Raw genomic sequence first — 19,025 nt, 5'->3', positions numbered from 1 at the left:
CACACCAGCCTGTGTGATCACGAGGTGTCGAAGGGATGAGGTATCAGGCATCAAAGAACAAAAAAAAAGATATCATTGTGAATGAGGGGGAGTGCGGAGTGGGGACCCAAAGCCCATCTGTAGGTAACTGGACATCCCCTTACAGAAGGGTAGTGGGGAGTAGTGGAGCCAATCAAGAGTGCAGTGTAGCAACGATGAAACATACAACTTTCCTCTAGTTCCTAAATGTTTCCTGCCCACCCACTATCATGATCCTAATTCTACCTTACAAATCTGGCTAGACCAGATGATGTACACTGGTACAGATAGGAACTGGAAACACAGGTAATTCAGGATGGATGATCCCTTCAGGACCAGTGGTGAGAATAGTGATACCGGGAGGATGGAGTTGAGATGCGGAACCTATTATAAGGATCTACATATAACTCCTCCCTGGGGGACAGACAACAGAAAAGTGGATGAAGGGAGACGTTGGACAGAGTAAGATATAACAAAATAATAATTTATAAATTACCAAGGGTTTATGAGGGAGGAGAGAGTGGGAAGGGGGAAAAAATGAGAAGCTGATGCCAGGGGCTTAAGTGAAGAGCAAATGTCTTAAGAATGATGAGCGTAACAAATGTACAAATGTGTTTTATACAAGTGATGTATTATATGGATTGTGATAAGAGTTGTATGAGCCCCCAAAAAAACGATTATAAAAAAAAAATTTCTTTCTCATGGCAACATGCATACAAATATGCTCGATACAATTGATGTATGTATGTATGGATTGTTATAAGAGCTGTAATAGCCCCCAATAAAATTACCATTTAGTAAGTTTTTTATTTCAAAAATTTTAATTAAAAAAATTTTTTTACACTACTTTCTCAGAGGGAAACAGTGTCAGACATCTGTCTCCAGGTGTCTGAAAGAGGACACCTCGAAAGGTGGAAAGAGGGGCAATACCACTAAAGGAATGGGGCCTTTCCCCCACCTGGCTGCTCCTCGCCATTCACTGCTTGGTCCTTGAAATGCTGTTAAGACAAAGAAAAGAATATTTGGGAGCCTTGAGACTCTTAGAAGAGGTTAAACTTCTTCAATATGTTAACCAGGTTAAAAGAATCTGTAGCTACACAAGCTGTCAACTCTAATTTAGGGCATCGAGTAACAAGAAACTAGTTCTAGGTGAAGTGAGTATATATTAGACACTAAAACAAATTTAAGAATCACATTCAGTATAATAGTTGTTTTGAATACAAGTGATGGTCAACTTAAAAATAACATTATCTAGACGTTAACTGATAAGCAATTGCCTGGAACTCATACCACAATGCCATCATTACTATTAAAAAAACCCAGTAGGATCCCAAATAAACAGTAGGATCTCAGTTTAATTCAAAAGGTTGTCAATACTACACCTTTACAATGGAAAAAAATTAAAGGAATATAGTGAGGGGGTAAGCATATAATTTTTACACCAAAAACTATGGAACTGGGTTTTCTGAGAGTCCCAGCCCGGAAAGCACGGCAGGGAAGAAGAAAAAACAAGGCATGTATGTCAGTCTCGGTGGACCAGAGAAACAAACTCATAAGCATGCATATGTGTATAAGAAAGAATTTTATATACAAGAGCAGTTGAATATTGAGAAAACGTCCAAGCCAAGTCTAGATCAAGTCCATAAGTCCAATATTAGCCCATATGTCCGATACCAGTCTATAAAGTACTCTTCAGACTCACGAAACACACGCAATAACACCAAATACAGGAAGATCACAGGCCAGTGGGTGCAGAGTTTTATGGACCCAGAGGCGATACAAGCATCTTAGCGCTGGCAGGCATCTCCAGGTGGCTCCTCCAGTTCTTGGGGCTGCATCAGGGTAGGTCCATGTGGCTTCTCCTCAGGGATGTCTCACGGGAAGTCAGCAAATAGAGACAGATATGTCTCCCGCCTCCAAGGAAGAAAATACAGGAGTTCCCAGGATTCTCGGGAAAAGGCCATGCCCACAGAGAGGCCTCATTAGTTATATCTTGATTGACAGGCCAGACTCCACTCCTTCACCCGTAATCCTCTCAAACTGACACCAGGTTATATAACTACCACAGCATGTATGATTTCAAGGCCCTAAAACACGTGTCAACATGGCCTTGCGAGGTATCTGCACTGTTTGCACTGTCTTCTCACCGAGGGATAGGATATATTAGGGACATTTTTCTCAGATTTCCCAAGACCACAGAGAAAGCCAGGAAAGGATTCACAGCAAGTATTAGTTCCTGACAGGGAAATCTCCCTTAACCCTTAAATTAGATCAGGTTCCTTTGTCATTCACTCTCACAGCAACCTATTCCTTATTTTGATGCCTTTATCTGTTTTCAACCGGGTGGGTTGGCACTGGGGGCTAGAGAGAAGCCTTAGTAGCCTACAAGTTAGTTGCTAACCCAAAGGTCAGCAGTTCCAAACCACCAGGCAGTCTGAGGGGAAAAGATGAGGCTTTCTGCTCCCTTAAATATTTAGTCTCAGAAACCCACAGGGCAGATGGTAAGGTAATGTGTGCAGACATTACACCAAATGTCTTTACCAACTTTGCTTCATCAAACACTTCATTTCCCCATCTACTAATCTTCTAAGTCCTGTTTCTGACAGACTGCAAGCTAATTAAGGGTAGCAGACACTGTGATGCGACACCCATGTTCCCCCTTCAGGACCGAAGGCTTGCTGCTGGGAGTGCAGCCGGCAGACATCCCTAACATTCCTGGAATTGCCTCCACTGAAAACAGACCCCTCACCCCAAGTCAATCTCTTCCTGGGCACACCAAGGTGACTGGTGGTTCACCTGCCCCCACTCAGGACAGCTCTGGCGTTCTCCCCATGGAACAGTTACTGCTCTTCAGAGACTGTATCAGCCTACGCCCAATCCTGTGTAAGTCTTTTATCCTCCACAGGTCCACAGAGATCCACTGCAAGAGCACTCTCTAATAAAGCCCTGTTTGCTAACCTCCAGCTCACAATCAGCTTTTCAAACAATCCAACTGCTGACAAGCAAAGACCTTTACAACCATGCTTTTCTGAAATTCAAGATACAGAGGTGATAAAACCCAAGAGACATGGAAATAAAGTTCTCACTTCATTTCTCAATTACCAGGGATGAAAGGCTGCCAAGAGGAAAAAGGACATTTCCTATTTCGGGCAGCTTTGTAGCCAAAGATTTAAATCTGAGTACTCTTCCATGATTAGGTAACATGGATTGAACTGTGTCCCCCTAAAAATATGCATCACCTCAGCTGGGCCATATTCTCAGTTTGAATGTATATAATGCGGCTGTTATATAATGAGATTACTTCCCCCATGATGTGATCTGATAGATCAGCCCTGAAATGATGTAGGGGAACTGGGGGGGTCAAGACCCTTCCTTAATCATGTCAGAGCCCTGGTCCCATGTATGGGAAGTTTACCTGGGGTATGGCTTGAACCACTTGTTATCTTGAAAGTGTTGAAAAGAGAAAAGCCAGTCAGAGAGAGTCATACTCACTCACTGCTATCGATTCAATTCTACACGGCGCGACCCTGGATGAGCGTAGAACACTGCCTATTGGATTCTGAGACTGTAAGTCTTTATGGAAATAGAAAACCTTGTCTTCTCCTGCAGAACAGCGGTGGTTTCAAACTGCTGACCTTGCAGTTAGCCATCCAATGCATAATCACTATGCCACCAGGGTCCTAGACACCAAGGAAAATGAGGCAAGAGTGTAGCGCACATCCTTTGGACTCAGGGTCCACAGTGCTAGGAACCTCTTAAGACTCAGGGGAAGGCCAAGATACTTAATAGATATCTAAGAAATGCCAGACCAAAGATGCTGAGGACACAAGGACCTTCCCCAGAAGCAATAAAGCCCCCTACACACACACACACACCCTCCCATAAAAGCTAGCACCCTGAACTTAAACTTATAGCCTCCTAAACTGTGAGAAGAAATTTGTTTATTAAAGCCACCCACTTTCGGTATTTCTATTATAGCAGCACTAGACAACTAAGACACTGGGCAAGATAATTAATTAACCTCTCTAACTCTCGATATTATCATCTGGAAAATATAGTACCTAGTACCTGCTTCAAGAAGCCCAGGTATCGTAGTCGGTTATGTATCAGCCCACTAATCACAAGGTCGGGAGTCTGAACCACCAGCTTCTTCATGGGGAAAGGATGAGGTTCTCTATTCCCATCAAGATTTACAGTCTCATTCCTCTGGTTCTTTAAGGCTTCCTCACCCCCCCACCCCACCCCCCACTATCATGTCCCCAGTTCTACCTTTCAGTTCTGGCTAGACCAGAGCATGTACACTGGCACAGATAAGAGTTCACGACACACAGAATCCAGGTTAGATAAACCCCTCAGGAACAGAAATGGGAGTAGCAATACTAGGTGGGGAAGGGGAAGGTGGGGGGAGGACGGGGGAACCAATCGAAATGATGGGTGCATAATCCCCCTGGGGGGTGAACAACAGAAACATGGGTGAAGGGAGACAACGGTCAGTGTAAGATATATGAAAACAATAATAATTTATCATTTAACAAGTGGTTACAAGGGTGGGAGTGGGGAGGGAGGGGGGAAAAAGAGGAGCTGATACCAAGGGCTCAAATAGAAAGTAAATGTTTAGAAAATGATGATGGTAGCATATGTACAAATACGCTTGATACAATTGATATATGGAATGTTTTAAGAGCCGGAAGAGTCCCCAATTAAAAGAAAAAAAGATTTAGAGTCTCAGAAACCCAAAGGTGTAGTTCTACTCTGTCCTACAGGGTCGCTGTGATTTGGAACCGACTTGATGGCAGTGGGCTTTTTGTAAAATACTTGGTGCACAAGAAATGCAATGGCTTGGTGGCATAGTGATACGAGTGAGGTTGCTAAGTGCAAGGTCAGCTTGTGGTTTCGAACTCCTCTCCTCGGGAGCTCCTCCAGCTGCTCCTTGGGAAAAACTCTGGCTTTTGTACTCTTGTATAAAGAGTTAATCTCAGAAACTCACGGGGCAGTTCTACCCTGTCAGTCAGCAATGACAGTGCTGTTTGGTTTTTTCGGTTTGGGGTGTCACCCATTCGAGCTTCAACACTCCCTGATAGTTTCTCTTTAACTGCTGTGATCTCTGAAGAAATAGCTGAGCTTGGGAGCACCTGAGTGGTTAAAGAAAAAACATGACATTCACAGGGGTGACGTCTACCACTCCTGGCCTGATTCCCTCCTCCCATAAAGATTAGTCAAAACGTTTACAAGAAGGTAGATTGGCCTAGAAACACTTCATCCATTCCATTGGTGAGTAAACTGTTCACTGATCTCCTGCCGTTCTCCATTCCACAAAAAGAACCCATGAATGGATTCCAACACACTGTGATCTTATAGGGTAGAGCAGAACTATGCCAGCAGGGTTGCCGAGGCTGGAAATCTTTATGGAAACAGATGGCTAGTGGGTTCAAACTGCCAACCTTTTAGTTAGTAGCATAAAGCTTCACCTGCTGCACCACCTAGTCTCTCTTTTAAAGATGTGATGTTTCTTATCATTAAGGCCTTAGGTATGATTTTTTTAAACGTATCTCTAATAATCTTGCCAGCTTTATTTCCTCCTCTTTCCCATCATGCACCTTACTCTTCAATCAAAAGCTAAAAAAGATCATTTTTCCAGGTGTCTAACTATTGGACCCCCATCATGTGCTAGTCAGTTTGTTGTCCCGGGCTAGCTTACTCAGTGCCGTGAAGCTAGGAAGTATGCTCCTGGTATTTCAAATACCAACAGGGCTCCTTGTAGTGAGCAAGTTTCAGCAGAGCTTCTCAACTAAGACAGACTAGAAAGCCCTAGTGATCTACTTCTAAAAATCTGCCAAAGAAAACCTAACAGATCACAGCACCTTGTCTACTACAGTACTAGAAGACAAGCCCCTGAAGTTGGAAGACTGTCAAAACACACAGTGGTGAGTCACGATGGACTCCGCCATACGACCATTCGCGCGGACGTCGCAGCCCTCGAGGTTTCCTCCTGCTACACCTGGGGCTACCAGGGGCCAGAGGGAGCTAAAAGGCAACTAACAATACTGGAAGCCAAAGATGATATGGGCTGGAATTTTTAATGCAATTTTAAAATACTGATTTCTGTAGGGTGTGTGGTGGTGGCATGACCAATTGGTGAGCTCAACAGTGGCAGAGTGAGCCACACAGGGTAGAGCAAACTGCAAGGGACCAGCTTTCCAACAAGGCACACCTCATGGAGGAGTTAAGTAACACCTGTCTTTTCTTTTTTAATCGTTTTATTAGGGGCTCATACAACTCTTATTGCAATCCATACATACATTAACTGTGTAAAGTACATTTGTACATTCATTGCCCTCATCATTCTCAAAACATTTGCTCTCCACCAAAGCCCCTGGCATCAGCTCATTTTCCCCCTCCCTCCCCACTCCCCCCTTCCTCATGGGCCCTTGATAATTTAGAAATTATTATTTTGTCACATCTTGCACTGTCCTACGTCACCCTTCACCCACTTTTCTGTTGTCAGTCCCCCAGGGAGGAGGTCATATGTGGATCCTTGTAATCGGTTCCCCCTTTCCAACCCACCCTCCCTCCACCCTCCCAGTATCGCCACTCACACCACTGGTCCTGAAGGGATCATCCGTCCTGGATTCCCTGTGTTTCCGGTTCCTATCTGTACCAGTGTACATCCTCTGGTCTAGCCAGATTTTTAAGGTAGAACTGGGATCATGAGAGTGGGGGGAGGAAGCATTCAGGACTAGAGGAAAGTTGTATGTTTCATCGTTGCTACATCGCACCGTGACAGGCTGGCTGGCTGGTCTCCTCCCCGAGACACTTCTTTTCTTAACTACTTGGTTTCTTCCTAGACCTGCTAGGAAAGGTTTTCTAACTAACCAACTTCAGAGGTTCTTCATAAATGTCACCTGCTCTTTAAAAAGTCTTCCCTGTAAACTCCAAAAGATCACATATAAGCAGCTCTTACTGTATACATCCCACTCCATCCCTACTTAATGATGGAATTAATTAAAAATGTACAAGTTAACAGGAGCCCTGAAGGCACCATCGGATAAGTATCAGACTGTGCTAACCCCAAGATCAGTGGTTCCAACCAGCTAGCAACTCTGTTAAAGATGAGGCTACTGCTCTCATAAAGACCAGTCTCTGAAACCTAGTGTCAGATATCTGAGTCAGAACGAGGGAGAGAAAATTCACAAACACAGATCCCCTAGGAGGAAATCTACCTATTATGGAATCAGTGATCTTCAGAAATAATAATATAAACTATATACACTTAAAATCAGTATCGAGTTCCATTTACGAATTGTGGTTAGGTGAGAAAGATTGATCAAACATGTTCTAAGCTACATGTTCTATTTTAATATCACACAAAGAAAGCTGAAAATGCAATTGATCACTACCAGTTGATGCATGGCCATATATAAGGCATAATTCAGAGATGAAAATCCACGTATGCTCTAGTATGGACATGAAAATGGCACCAAATGCTATCCCAGTGCAAACAGAACAAGTTAAATTATCTGATAGGTGTGTAAATCCAACTCCATTACCTATTGGGCCTTTAAGTAAAGGAGAAATAGAACTTGTTGAGTGAAGGGGGCCTGGATAGATTTTAGAACAGAAAATAGTATGGATAGATTTTAGAACGACATTAGTATGGATAGACTTTAGAACAAAAATTACTTGTTGCAATTCACTTCCTCAAAAAATAGGGCTGTCAGGAAACTGGCAAGAAAGAGCAAATATCCAATATATATACCTTTCATAGCTGGAAAAAAGCATTTGGAAGTCCATTTATTTTTTGACACGTAAGATTAGAGGAAAAAAGAAATACGTAAATATTATAAGCCATGGTGGCATAGTTGGGCTGCTAACTGCAAGGTCAGCAGTTCGAAATCACCAGCCACTCCTCGGAAGAAAGATGGGGCTTTCTACTCTCGTACAGAGTTACAATCTTGGAAACTCACAGGCAGTTCTCCTGTCACATAGGATTGCTATTGGTCGGAATCGACCAATATCGGAATCGAGTTTATCAGTGAATTAGGCTGATAAACTAAGAAGCAATGATACTGCCAACCGGAAATAATCAAGTGTTATAGGTACTTTTAGAAAACAAGCATAGATCATTGGCTTGAGATTTGGTGTTTTTAAGAGATGAAATAATGGGAAAGAGGGACCAGACTTCAACCCAGTACTCCAAGACATGAATGCAACATACTGGCATGAACCAGGGAACCAATAGAGGTCTGAGGGGCCAGCCCCAATCCCAACTATGTGGACAGTACCCCCTCCATGAAGAAGAATTTACTTCAGAGGACAGCACTGAAGCTACAGCTCAAGGAGAGGGATACGCCTGATCAGAGCACACAGGAGCAAATGAAGGGAGAGGAATAGAGAGTGGAACTCAAGCCCTGGCCCACCAAGCCCTGAGGACGTTATTCCTTCTCAGTAGAGCCAAAGCACAGGGGGGACCATAAGGCCAGCCCCACTAGGAGACACAACGTCACTCACTGCCCCATAGCTCTACAGGGGACAAAACTGGAGACACAGTGAGGGAATTGCACCTGATTTGACCCCACGACACCAAGGTGAAACACTAAGGGTATACAACGGAACAGCTAGGGGAACAGAGCAATGAAGTCCCCAGGGATACCAAAAATAGACTTTGGGACTCACCAGACTGGACCAGAAAACACTCCTGAAGGTCAACGAACAGACCTTAAACTATATGCAGGCTTTTCTATTCTTTCTTTCTTTTTTTTTTTTTTTTGGTCTTTGGTTTTTTTTTGTTGTTTTCTTTTGTTGCTTTGTTTTGCTCTATCTTGTTTTTTGTGCATATTATTATCTCTACTCTATCTTATCTAGATAAGATAGATGGGATAAACAATCTGGGGGAGAAAACAACAGGACTAAGGGTTCCGTGGGGACATGGGAGAGGGGGAGGCGGGGGAAGGGAAGTGGGTGTTTCAAACCCAGGGACAAGGGAACAACAAGCAATCCAAATTGGTGGGGAGGTGGGTGTGGGAGACCTGGTAGGAGGGAAGTGGGTGTTTAACAACCCCAGGAACAAGGGAACAACAAAAAACCGACAGTGAGGAGGGTTGTAGGAGGCCTGGGATCTAAAAAACGGACAGTGAGGAGGGTGTAGGAGGCCTGGCAGGGCTTGATCAAGGGTAATGTAACCAAGAGGAATTACTGAAACCCAAATGAAGGCCAAACATGATAGTGGGACAAGAGGAAAGTAAAAGGAAATAGAGCCAGGAACTAGGAGGCAAAAGGCATTTATAGAGATCTAAATACAGGCATGTACATATGTAAATATATTTGTACATGAAGATGGGGAAATAGATTCATGTGCATATATTTATAGGTTTAGTATTATATGCGCATATATTTATAGGTTTAGTATTAAGGTAGCAGATGGACATTGGGCCTCCACTCAAGTACTCCCTCAATGCAAGAATACTTTGTTCTATTAAACTGGCATTCCATGATGCTTACCTTCTGGACACGATCGCTGAAGACAATATGGGTGCATAAGCAAATGTGGTGAAGAAAACTGATGGTGCCCAGCTATCAAAAGATATAGCATCTGGGGTCTTAAAGGCTTGAAGGTAAACAAGCGGCCATCTAGCTCAGAAGCAACAAAGCCCACATGGAAGCACACCAGCCTGTGTGATCATGAGGTGTCGAAGGGATGAGGTATCAGGGATCATCAGAACAAAAAATCATATCATTGTGAATGAAGGGGAGTGCAGATTGGGGACCCAAAGTATATCTGTAGGCAACTGGACATCCCCTTACAGAAGGGTCGTGGGCAGGAGATGAGCCAGTCAGGGTGCGATGTAGCAACGATGACACATACAACAGAATCCAGGACAGATAGACCCCTCAGGGTCAATAATGAGAGTAGTGATACCATGAGGGTAGGGGGAAGGTGAGGGAAGAAGGGGGAAAGAAGGAACTGATTGTAATGATCGACATAACACATATCCACACATCCCCAAGGGGACAAAAACAGAAAAGTGGGCGAGGGGAGACAGGCAACAGTGTAAAATATGAAAATAAAAATAATTTATAAATTAGCAAGGGTTCACAAGGGCGAGGGAGGGACGGAGGGGAAATATAAAGAGGATACCAAGGGCTCAAGTGGAAAGAAAATGATTTGGAAATGACAGCCTATGTACAAATGTGATTGTTACAGTTAATGTATGGATTGTTATAAGAACTGTCTGAGCCCCCAATAAAATGATTTATTAAAATTAAAAAAAGAAGATAAAAAGAAATATACAGTCACGGTAACCAAAGAGTTGGTCAGTATTCAATAATTTCATGAGGTAGCATGTGACCAAGAACCAAGGGTACACTGAGGGAAAACTCCAAACTGCACTGAAGGCATTAGCAAAACCAAGGATCCAGGAACTGCCAAAACAAAGACAGAAATGTTTCCACCAGCCGGAGAAGCACTAGAGGCATTCATCGACCTATGTCAAGAAATCTGGAAGACAGCTACTTGGCTAACCTTCAGAAAGAGATTCATATCTGTAACCATTTCAAAGAAAGGTAACTAAACACAATGCAATAATGATTGAACAATAATATCATTAACAGCAATCCAAGTAAAATTTTGCTAAAGATCATTCAACAACAATTGCAACAGCATACTGGCAGGGAGTTGTCAGAAATTCAACCTGGATTCAGAAGACATGGGACCAGGAATAACTGTTGATACCAGATGGATCTTGGTTGAAAGCAACGAGTACCAGAAAGATGTTCACTTGCGTTTTATTGACTATGCATAGACAATTGACAGTGTGGTACATACACAGTATGGTGCAGGTGCAGAATTTGTTCAAGAATCAAGAGGCAATTGTGAGAATAGAGCAAGGGAAAATGCCTGGTTTACAATCAGGAAGTGTGTTGTTCCTTTCACCATACTTATTCAACTTGTGTGATGAATAAACAATCTGAGACTGTACTAGATGAAAAACACAGCCCCAGGATTGGAGGAGAGCTTAATGTTCATGGAAGCAGCAGTCAAAAAAAATCAAAAGACGCCATGCACTGGGTAAATGCTGCCCAAGTGTTGAAGAGTAAGGATGGCATTTTGAGGACTAAGGCGCACCTGATTCAAGCCCTGGTATTTCAACTGTCTCGTATGTGTGTGAAAGTTGGACACTGAACAAGGAAGACCAAAGAAAAATCAATGTATTTGAACTATGGTGTTACTAAAGAATAAATAAATTATGATGGACTATCAAAACAGATAGTCTCTTTGAAATACAACCAGAATGCTCCTTAGAAGCGAAGATGGGTTGATTTTGGACACACGTACTATCAGGAGAGACTATGTCCTGGAAAAAAGACATCATGCTTGGTGAAGTAGAAGGGCAGTGAAAATGAGGAAGACCCTGAATGCCATGGACTGTCACAGTGGCTGCCACGGCAGACTCCGACATATCAAAATGTAAAGACGGCTCAAGTCTTGGCAGTGTTCCGTCCTGTGGTACACAGGCCGGCTATGAGTCGGAACTGACCCAACACCTAATAACAAGTTTTCAGTCTGTTGCCTGACCAAGAGCCCTTGCCAGCACCCCCAAACCATGTGAGCCAACCATCTATATAAACACAAACCAATCGATACATCTGGTTCTGTTTCTCTGGATATGCTGATGACATACAGTCACCTAAACCTGCCCGGTTTACTCAAACGATTTCCCTAACTCTTCAGACTTCATCTCATGTGTATCTATGCTAGTGCAGTAACGTACCGTTCCCATCTAAATCATACTGCATACTGCCAAGTTTATTTTCTTTTTAGAGAACATTATGCATCCCTTCCTTTACTCAAAACCATCCAAAGATTTCTCATTTTTCTACAGGTTGAAATTAAGACAGAATCCACTCAACAGAAGCTGGTTTCAGACTAAAATATATCCACTTCAAAATAGGACTATCTGGATAGATGGCTCCAGGTTTTTTTCACACAAACACTCTGTTCTAGGATTAAGACTCTTCTCTTTGTTTTCTTCCACTCACTCCAAGCACACCATGCTAAATCTATCCACTCATCCAAATTCTGCATGGCAAACAATACTTACTGCACATTTCCTGTGCTCCAAGCACACAGCCATCATCACCCCCTTTTCCAGCTCTTTAGCTTGAAAGAGGCTCCCTAGTCAATCTCTTCTAGTTGGCATGCAGCTGGTCTGAGAGAGGCCCATTTGACTCATCCTTTCAAATCATATTGAAATGACTGATATAAGGGAAATGAGTGCCAGTCAAGGCTATGGCTGAAGAATGAGACCAGACCTTCACTCAGCAAAATTCCCAATGTCAATGTGCCAAGCACTAGGGTGGGTCCTGTCCTCATGGGACATGGCTGTGCATGTGTATATATTGGTTTGGGTAGCAGGCAGTAATCAACACCAAACACATGAGTACAGAATCACTTTAGGCTCTGACAAGCAGTTTGAAGAATGTAATAATACAAGTTCCATGTGCTAGTACATCAACATAAAGGGCCCGTTTTAGAGGGATGGGCAGGAAGGGCAGTTCTGAGATTTAACTGATGAGGACTCAGCTTCATCATGTGATTATAGAGGTAAGAAGCGCTTCAGTTTGGACCCTGCGTGGCCATGCTGTAGCCCAAATCCGGATTTGCTTTTCTCTAACCTTTGCCTCCTTTTCTCTAGTAAACCTTTGCTCTTCTCTAATAAACTTTTGCTTTGTTACTTTACAGCTGCTTGTAGGTCAGTGGTCTTTTGTTGGGCGCGACTCCGTAACATTTGGAGGCCCCAGCGAGATCAGCCCACCATCGCTGACCTGCATCTGGTGGTCCGGACCCTACTGCCTGTTTCCTGCACGGCGCCGGTTAATGACACCCCGAAGAGAGGGGCTATTTGTTTATATTTTCACAGGCAAAGGAGATAGGTGGATTTCTCTACAGCCAGCAAGGTCCAGAAGAAAGGAGGGACGCCCATGCTGTTGACGTGACCCTGTCCTGCTACTGAAGTTATCCAAAACGTCAAGAAGACCTCGCAGATTCTAGAAGAATGGCGATTGCTGACTGCAGAGATAGTTCTTCCATTGCGGATGCCGTCTAAGAGAACCTCTACAACCCTATCTCCTTTTCCTAAGCCTAAAAAGGTGCTCCCCTCCAGAACCAATAGTTTATAGAACCATAGAAGGAGAAATTTTAGAAGAGATTTTACAATGGAGTCGAGGGTTTGCTCTTATCTCCACAGATTCTGGAGCTGAGTGGTTGTCAACGCGACTTCTAAAACAGAGAGATGGCTAAGAAGTCCCGCACTCAAAAGTTTCTGCAAGAGTTTAAAAATGTTCTTTTCCTTTTGCTGAAAAAGACAAAAATATCAATAATTATAGCTTGGGGGTAAAAGGATTCCCTATTTTCCCAAGATATAATTCTCATTGTTTATCTTATTCCCATGAGGTTTGAGGAGTGAGGTATAATCATTATTTTTCAGCAACTACGGTTCTTATTTCTGTAAGAGGCTTTGGGGGGGAAGGTCGGTAATATTTCCAAGGCCACTTCTACCCTGTTATCTATTTGCCCACTTCCTAATGTAAATCCTGAAATGCAATAATTGGTATAAAACGGCCTAAGATATTGTTAAATCATACAGACTTTAAGATAGTGGATTGGGCCCTCTCATAATATTACTATTACTCATTTCATTAGGACCGGTGCTGTTTAACAAAGTCATGGCATTTTTAAAACAGCAAATTGAAGCTGTTCTAGCAAAGCCTATTCAAGTGCATTACCATCGTTTGAAAATGTTAGACAAGGGTGGCCCACTCCCCAACTCGCCTGAGTGATAAGACCCCCTTCCTTTGTGTGCTGCGCTGGGCAGTCAATGACGGGTAAAATCAAGCACTGTTCATACCAACCTAAGACAGGCCCTGGTTTGCCAGAATGTAATTAAAGGCATTCCTCGAGACCCATGACGGGTAAGGATGAATCAGTGACCTGACAACCTAAGACAGACGCAGTCCCCTAAAGGATATTCCAAACTTCATTGCACGAATACTTTGTGCTCGCTATTATACAAAAAAGGTGCACATGTGGTAGTCTGCACGTCCCTCAGCCCATGGCCTCCTCCGCCTCCGCTGTTGGGTTCGGAAGAGGAGCGCTTGGACATTCTATCACCACCACCAATGATTTGGCTGCCTGCCTCCAAGAAGCTATAGACGTCTCCGCAGAGTCTCTGGCGTCTCTACGACAGATTACCCCCATAGCCCAAGTCGCTCTACAAAACCGACGTGCACTGAACCTCATCACAGCAGAAAAAGGAGGCACTTGCTTATCCTGCAGGAAAAATGTTATTATATCAATGAATCTAAATTGGTTGAAAATCGTGTTAAAAACAAAAACAAAAAAACTTAATGACATCAGTAGGGAGAAGAATGTGAGGAAGGGGCGGGAAGTATCCAGTAAGGGCCAGGAGAGAAGGGGAGGGGAAAGTAAAATAGCAGGTGTGTGACCACATGGAGTTGGGTGTGAGAGGGAAGGTATAAAAAAAAAAAAAGGCTCAAGGTTGGGGAAATGTCTAGAACAGAAGTAAACTGAGCAGGATCTCAGGTTTGTGTTGGGGGAGGTGGGTCTGTGCAAACTGAAAGGTACAAGGTAACTAGAAGTGAGTGGAGTTGGGGTGACTGCTCGGCTTGAGTAGAACGGCAGGAAATGTATGGCATTAGAAAAAGCATGTTGTTTTTATGTCAATCATTCTGGTGTAATTAAAAAAAGTCTAAGTCAACTCCGAAAACAACTGCAAGACAGAGAAAAGGCCTTAACCAGCCAAGAAAACTGAAATTGTTAGGGAGACCCAAGCGAAATTAAAGAATGAGTTAAAGTTTGTGTATGCTCCCCAAAACCAGGAAAGAAAGATAAAAAAACGTGATGAGGATGGTATGAGGAATGTGATAAGAAAAGGAATGTGATAAGGAATGTGATAAGGTTTTGATGATGATGATGTGATGAAGAAGGTGACAAGGAATTTGAAATTGTTCTGAGTAATAAAAAAGTTGCAATTGTTCTAGGTGATAAGGAAGTTAAAATTGTTCCAGGTTTGCAATAAAAACAGAAGGCAGGATCACTCTGGTGTGATTAGAGAAAGTATGAGCCAGCTCAGAAAACCGCTTACAAGATATTAAATTAATGGTCCTTAGAACTAAGTATCAAGCCCTAGCAGAAATAGAAACTGAAGAATCAACGATTTGATTCAGTTACTAGAAGAGGAGGGAATGTTAAGGCTCAATAGAATAAAAGAGCTTGACTTAAGCTACCCCATTTTGAAGAGTCTAAAGGTCATCCCCCCCTCCCCCAAGAAGAGACTGTTGTTTTTGGAAAAATAAGTCGTAAAAGTAAAACTATGTTATCTCTATCAGATGAAAAACAAGTCGTAAAAGTAAGCCACTGTGACCTTACAAACTGCCGCTCTTAATGTCAGCCAAAAAGTTTTACAAGCGCACCTCGACCAAGATAAGCCGGGCAGGCTAAACTGCCCCCATCCTGTTATCTTGTGCAGACACCCTTCCCCATTCCTTACACACACACACCCCTCTCCTCACTGGTTTTAAGTGCATAAAAGGACAAAGAGATTCTTGCCGCTTGCTTCAGTTTGGACCCTGCGTGGCCATGCTGTAGCCCAAATCCGGATTTGCTTTTCTCTAACCTTTGCCTCCTTTTCTCTAGTAAACCTATGCTCTTCTCTAATAAACTCTTGCTTTGTTACTTTAAAAAATAAAAAAAAAAAGAAGAAGCATTAACAAGCACACCGTTGAAAGCATTAACAAGCCAAAGAGCCCTACATTTTATCTGAGGTTCAAAGACTGTCGCGATCACACTTTGAGAAGCAACACTCCCCAATATTAACAAGTCAACCCGACGAGCGCGCTAAGCTTGCACACGAAACAGCTGAAATACTACACTGTCTACATAAAACACTAAGTGACGGGCAGTTTTGAGAGCCCTTGTGCTTGACGAGGGCACTCCAGTCCAGGAGCCTCTTCTGCCACGAGTTCAGAACTCTTCTGGGAGCTGCTGAAGGGTCATCCATCAGAGAGAGCATTATTATAAGGATACGAAAGATCCAGTTCTTTTTTCTGACCGAGAAGCGGCAGCAAGCAGATTCCTCCGTACACTAACATGACTGAGATGGGGTTCAACAAGATCTAGAAATTCTGGGGCTGGGGTATACTAATACACCGCTCGTGGCGGGGAGAGCAACACCGGGCACCGGCACCAGCCAAGTCCTGGGGAAAAGAGAGTCTTCACTGGCTAAAAGACACTAAGCTAATCTTCTCATCGGCCAACGGGCATACCAACGAGCCCATTTCTCAAGGGAAGGGAAGCTTCAGCGGGGAGCGGAAAAGAACTTTAAAAGCCGCCCGGAACGGGACGGTCCGGAGCCGCTGAAACTACTGCTCGCGGGGGAGCGCCGGGCGCCGCGGGCACCGTACCTTCACCAGCCACACGCCCGTGTTCTGCTTGGCGCCGGTCAGATCGAGTTCGCCGCGCTCAGCCATGGCTCTGTCGCCGCGGCGGGTCTGTGCGGAGCCTGTGGGGTCGCGGCGCTGAGCAGAAGGCAAGACGCGGCGTTCGCAGAAGTCGGCGTGGCCCACCCACCAGGAAGCCGGAAGTCTCGGGAAACAGGAACACGCCGGCGGAGCCCGGAACTGCGCCTGCGCGCTGCGCCGTCCGTACGGCGCTCTGCTGGGGACAAACTTCCTGGCTCCGCCTCGCCCCGGCGGGTGTGGCTGCCTGAGCCAGTCAGACAGAATGGAACAAATCGGCCGTCAGCGACACATCAAAGACGGAAAAACAGAACGCCGCGATCAGATTGGATCGGTTCTGACTCACAGTGACCCGACAGGACAGAGAAGCCCCACTGGGTTTCCAGAGCTGTACACCTTCCTTGAGACAGATGCCTGCACGTCCTGCGCAGAGCACCTGGAAGGACATTTTCAGGTAGCAGCCCGACGACAACTCCACTGTGCCATTGAGACACCTTCCATTTAAGACGAATCAGCATAGCTAAGGAAGACAGACAAACCCACTGCTGCCGAGTGGGCTGCGACCATAGCAACCCTCATAGGACAGGGTAGGGTTTCTGAACGGGGAGGCTTTCTACTCCTGCCTGGGGAACTCACAGGGGCAGTGCACTGTCGCCTGCAATCGCTATGAGTCAGAACTGACTCGATGGCAGTGAGAGGGTTTCTGAGACTCAAGCTTGACTGAAGCAGACTGCCCCATCTTTGTTCCAATAAGCGCCACCTGGGCTCCAACAGGTGACCTTCTGTTTAAGAGTGGAGTGTGTAACCTACTAAACTACCAGAGATCCCTTTCAAAAACTCACTAAACTCATTGCCATCTAGGGGATTCCAACTCACCAACCAGATCAAACAGAGAACTGCCCCCTCTGGGTTTCTGAGGTGGTAAATCGTTATGGGAGCACAAAGCTTCATCTTTCCCCTAATTGGGTGTGCAAAAGAGAGCCCAATCTCACATATAATTTAAGGAAGACAGTAATTGTTACCAGGGAATAATGTAACACAAAGACAGGCACATCATACAGATAAGGGAGGCTATTAGCACTATGAGATAATGGTATCCATGTATTCACAGTCAGGACACCAGTTAAATGAAGCATGGAACAAAGGAAATTCCAAAATTCATGATTGATGGCAGATCAATACATCAGTTACAGGTAGAACTACAGAAGTGCAAACAGGACCATGATTGAGACACCTCTACTGTTTCAGATAGACTCACCACTTAAATGATTGGTCAAGCCACAACTGATAGGGCATGATTCATGACTATGCAACCTCCTGTATTTCCCCTAGAGCAGTGATCTCCATCAATGACAGACTCAGGCAAACCCCTAAAACAGACTGCCCCTGTCTGGGCTGGCTGGAGAAGGGTGGAGATAATCCACTTTTCAATGCACTGTGACTGAGGGCAGGATTAGCTACATTGTTGGTTAATAGAAGGAATTCAATGGAGCCTTAATCCACTGGGATACTGCAAAAGGATTTGGGGCTTCCACTGTCCATAGCCTTCTGTAAACAGGATGCTCAGAATTTAAGTAATAATACAACTCTCTCCCCCTCTGATCATGGATTATATGATTAATATTTTGATCATACCAGCTGGAGTGCTACTTAGCTCACACTTTATAAAGATGGCTGCTTGTTTCAAAACAAGCCATTAAGTCCCCAGATGATATTTTTCCCAATAGCCTGGCACCATATAATTTCTTCACGAGAATTTGCTACTATACCCTATCTTCAGTGGTCACTTCATGAAGGTGACTACTGAGCAGAGCCAGATCATTAAGAACTAATTGTTCATTGATTAGGACTTAGATTTAGTGCAAGCTCAATATATATGTATGGTCCACTTTGGAGGCAGTATTATCAGTTTGAAAAATAATACTAATAATCTCCATGGCACATTTGGTAATTCTAAGAATAACCTAAGGTTAATTCCATTAACCTAGGCAATAGAGTAGAACTTAAAATACTAGTTAAAAGAATATACATATGCCCGGCTATCAAAAAGTATAGTGTCTGGGGTCTTAAAGGCTTGAAGGTAATCAAGCAGCTATCAAGCTCAGAAGCAACAAAACCCACATGGAAGAAGCACACCAGCCTATGCAACCACGAGGGTCAAAAGGGATCAAATATAAGGCATCATCAGAACAAAAAATCTTACCATAGTGAATGGATGGGGGGAGTATGGAGTGGAGACCCAAAGCCCATTAGTAGGCCACTAGAGATCCCCTTGCAGAAGGGTCTCGGGGAGGAGATGAGCCAGTCAGGGTGCGATGTAACAAAGATGAAAAATACAACTTTTAGGCCACTGGAGATCCCCTTGCAGAGTGGTCTCGGGGAGGAGGCGAGCCAGATAGGGTGCAATGTAGCAACGATGAAAAATATAACTTTCCTCTAGTTCCTAAATGCTTCCTCCACCCCCACTATCATGA

General features: G+C 44.0%; 1 protein-coding gene across 1 annotated transcript in view; it reads right to left on the bottom strand.

Moving 5' to 3' along the window:
* Window positions 1–16,662, bottom strand: part of GTF2F2 (general transcription factor IIF subunit 2) — a 210,755-nt gene extending 194,093 nt beyond the window's left edge. Inside the window, exon 1 of the mRNA XM_004707923.2 lies at window positions 16,498–16,662. Within this exon, the coding sequence (XP_004707980.1) occupies window positions 16,498–16,563 (66 nt within the window). The 5' untranslated portion in view covers window positions 16,564–16,662. The remainder of the gene's footprint in view (window positions 1–16,497) is intronic.
* Window positions 16,663–19,025: the final 2,363 nt, after the last annotated feature.

This window comes from Echinops telfairi, unplaced genomic scaffold (genome assembly GCF_000313985.2).
Source record: "Echinops telfairi isolate 266 unplaced genomic scaffold, ASM31398v2 ScPeMD7_11;HRSCAF=52, whole genome shotgun sequence".
NCBI lineage: Eukaryota > Metazoa > Chordata > Mammalia > Afrosoricida > Tenrecidae > Echinops > Echinops telfairi.
Note: the sequence above shows the minus strand (reverse complement) of the source record. Positions and strands in the feature narration are given on the sequence as shown.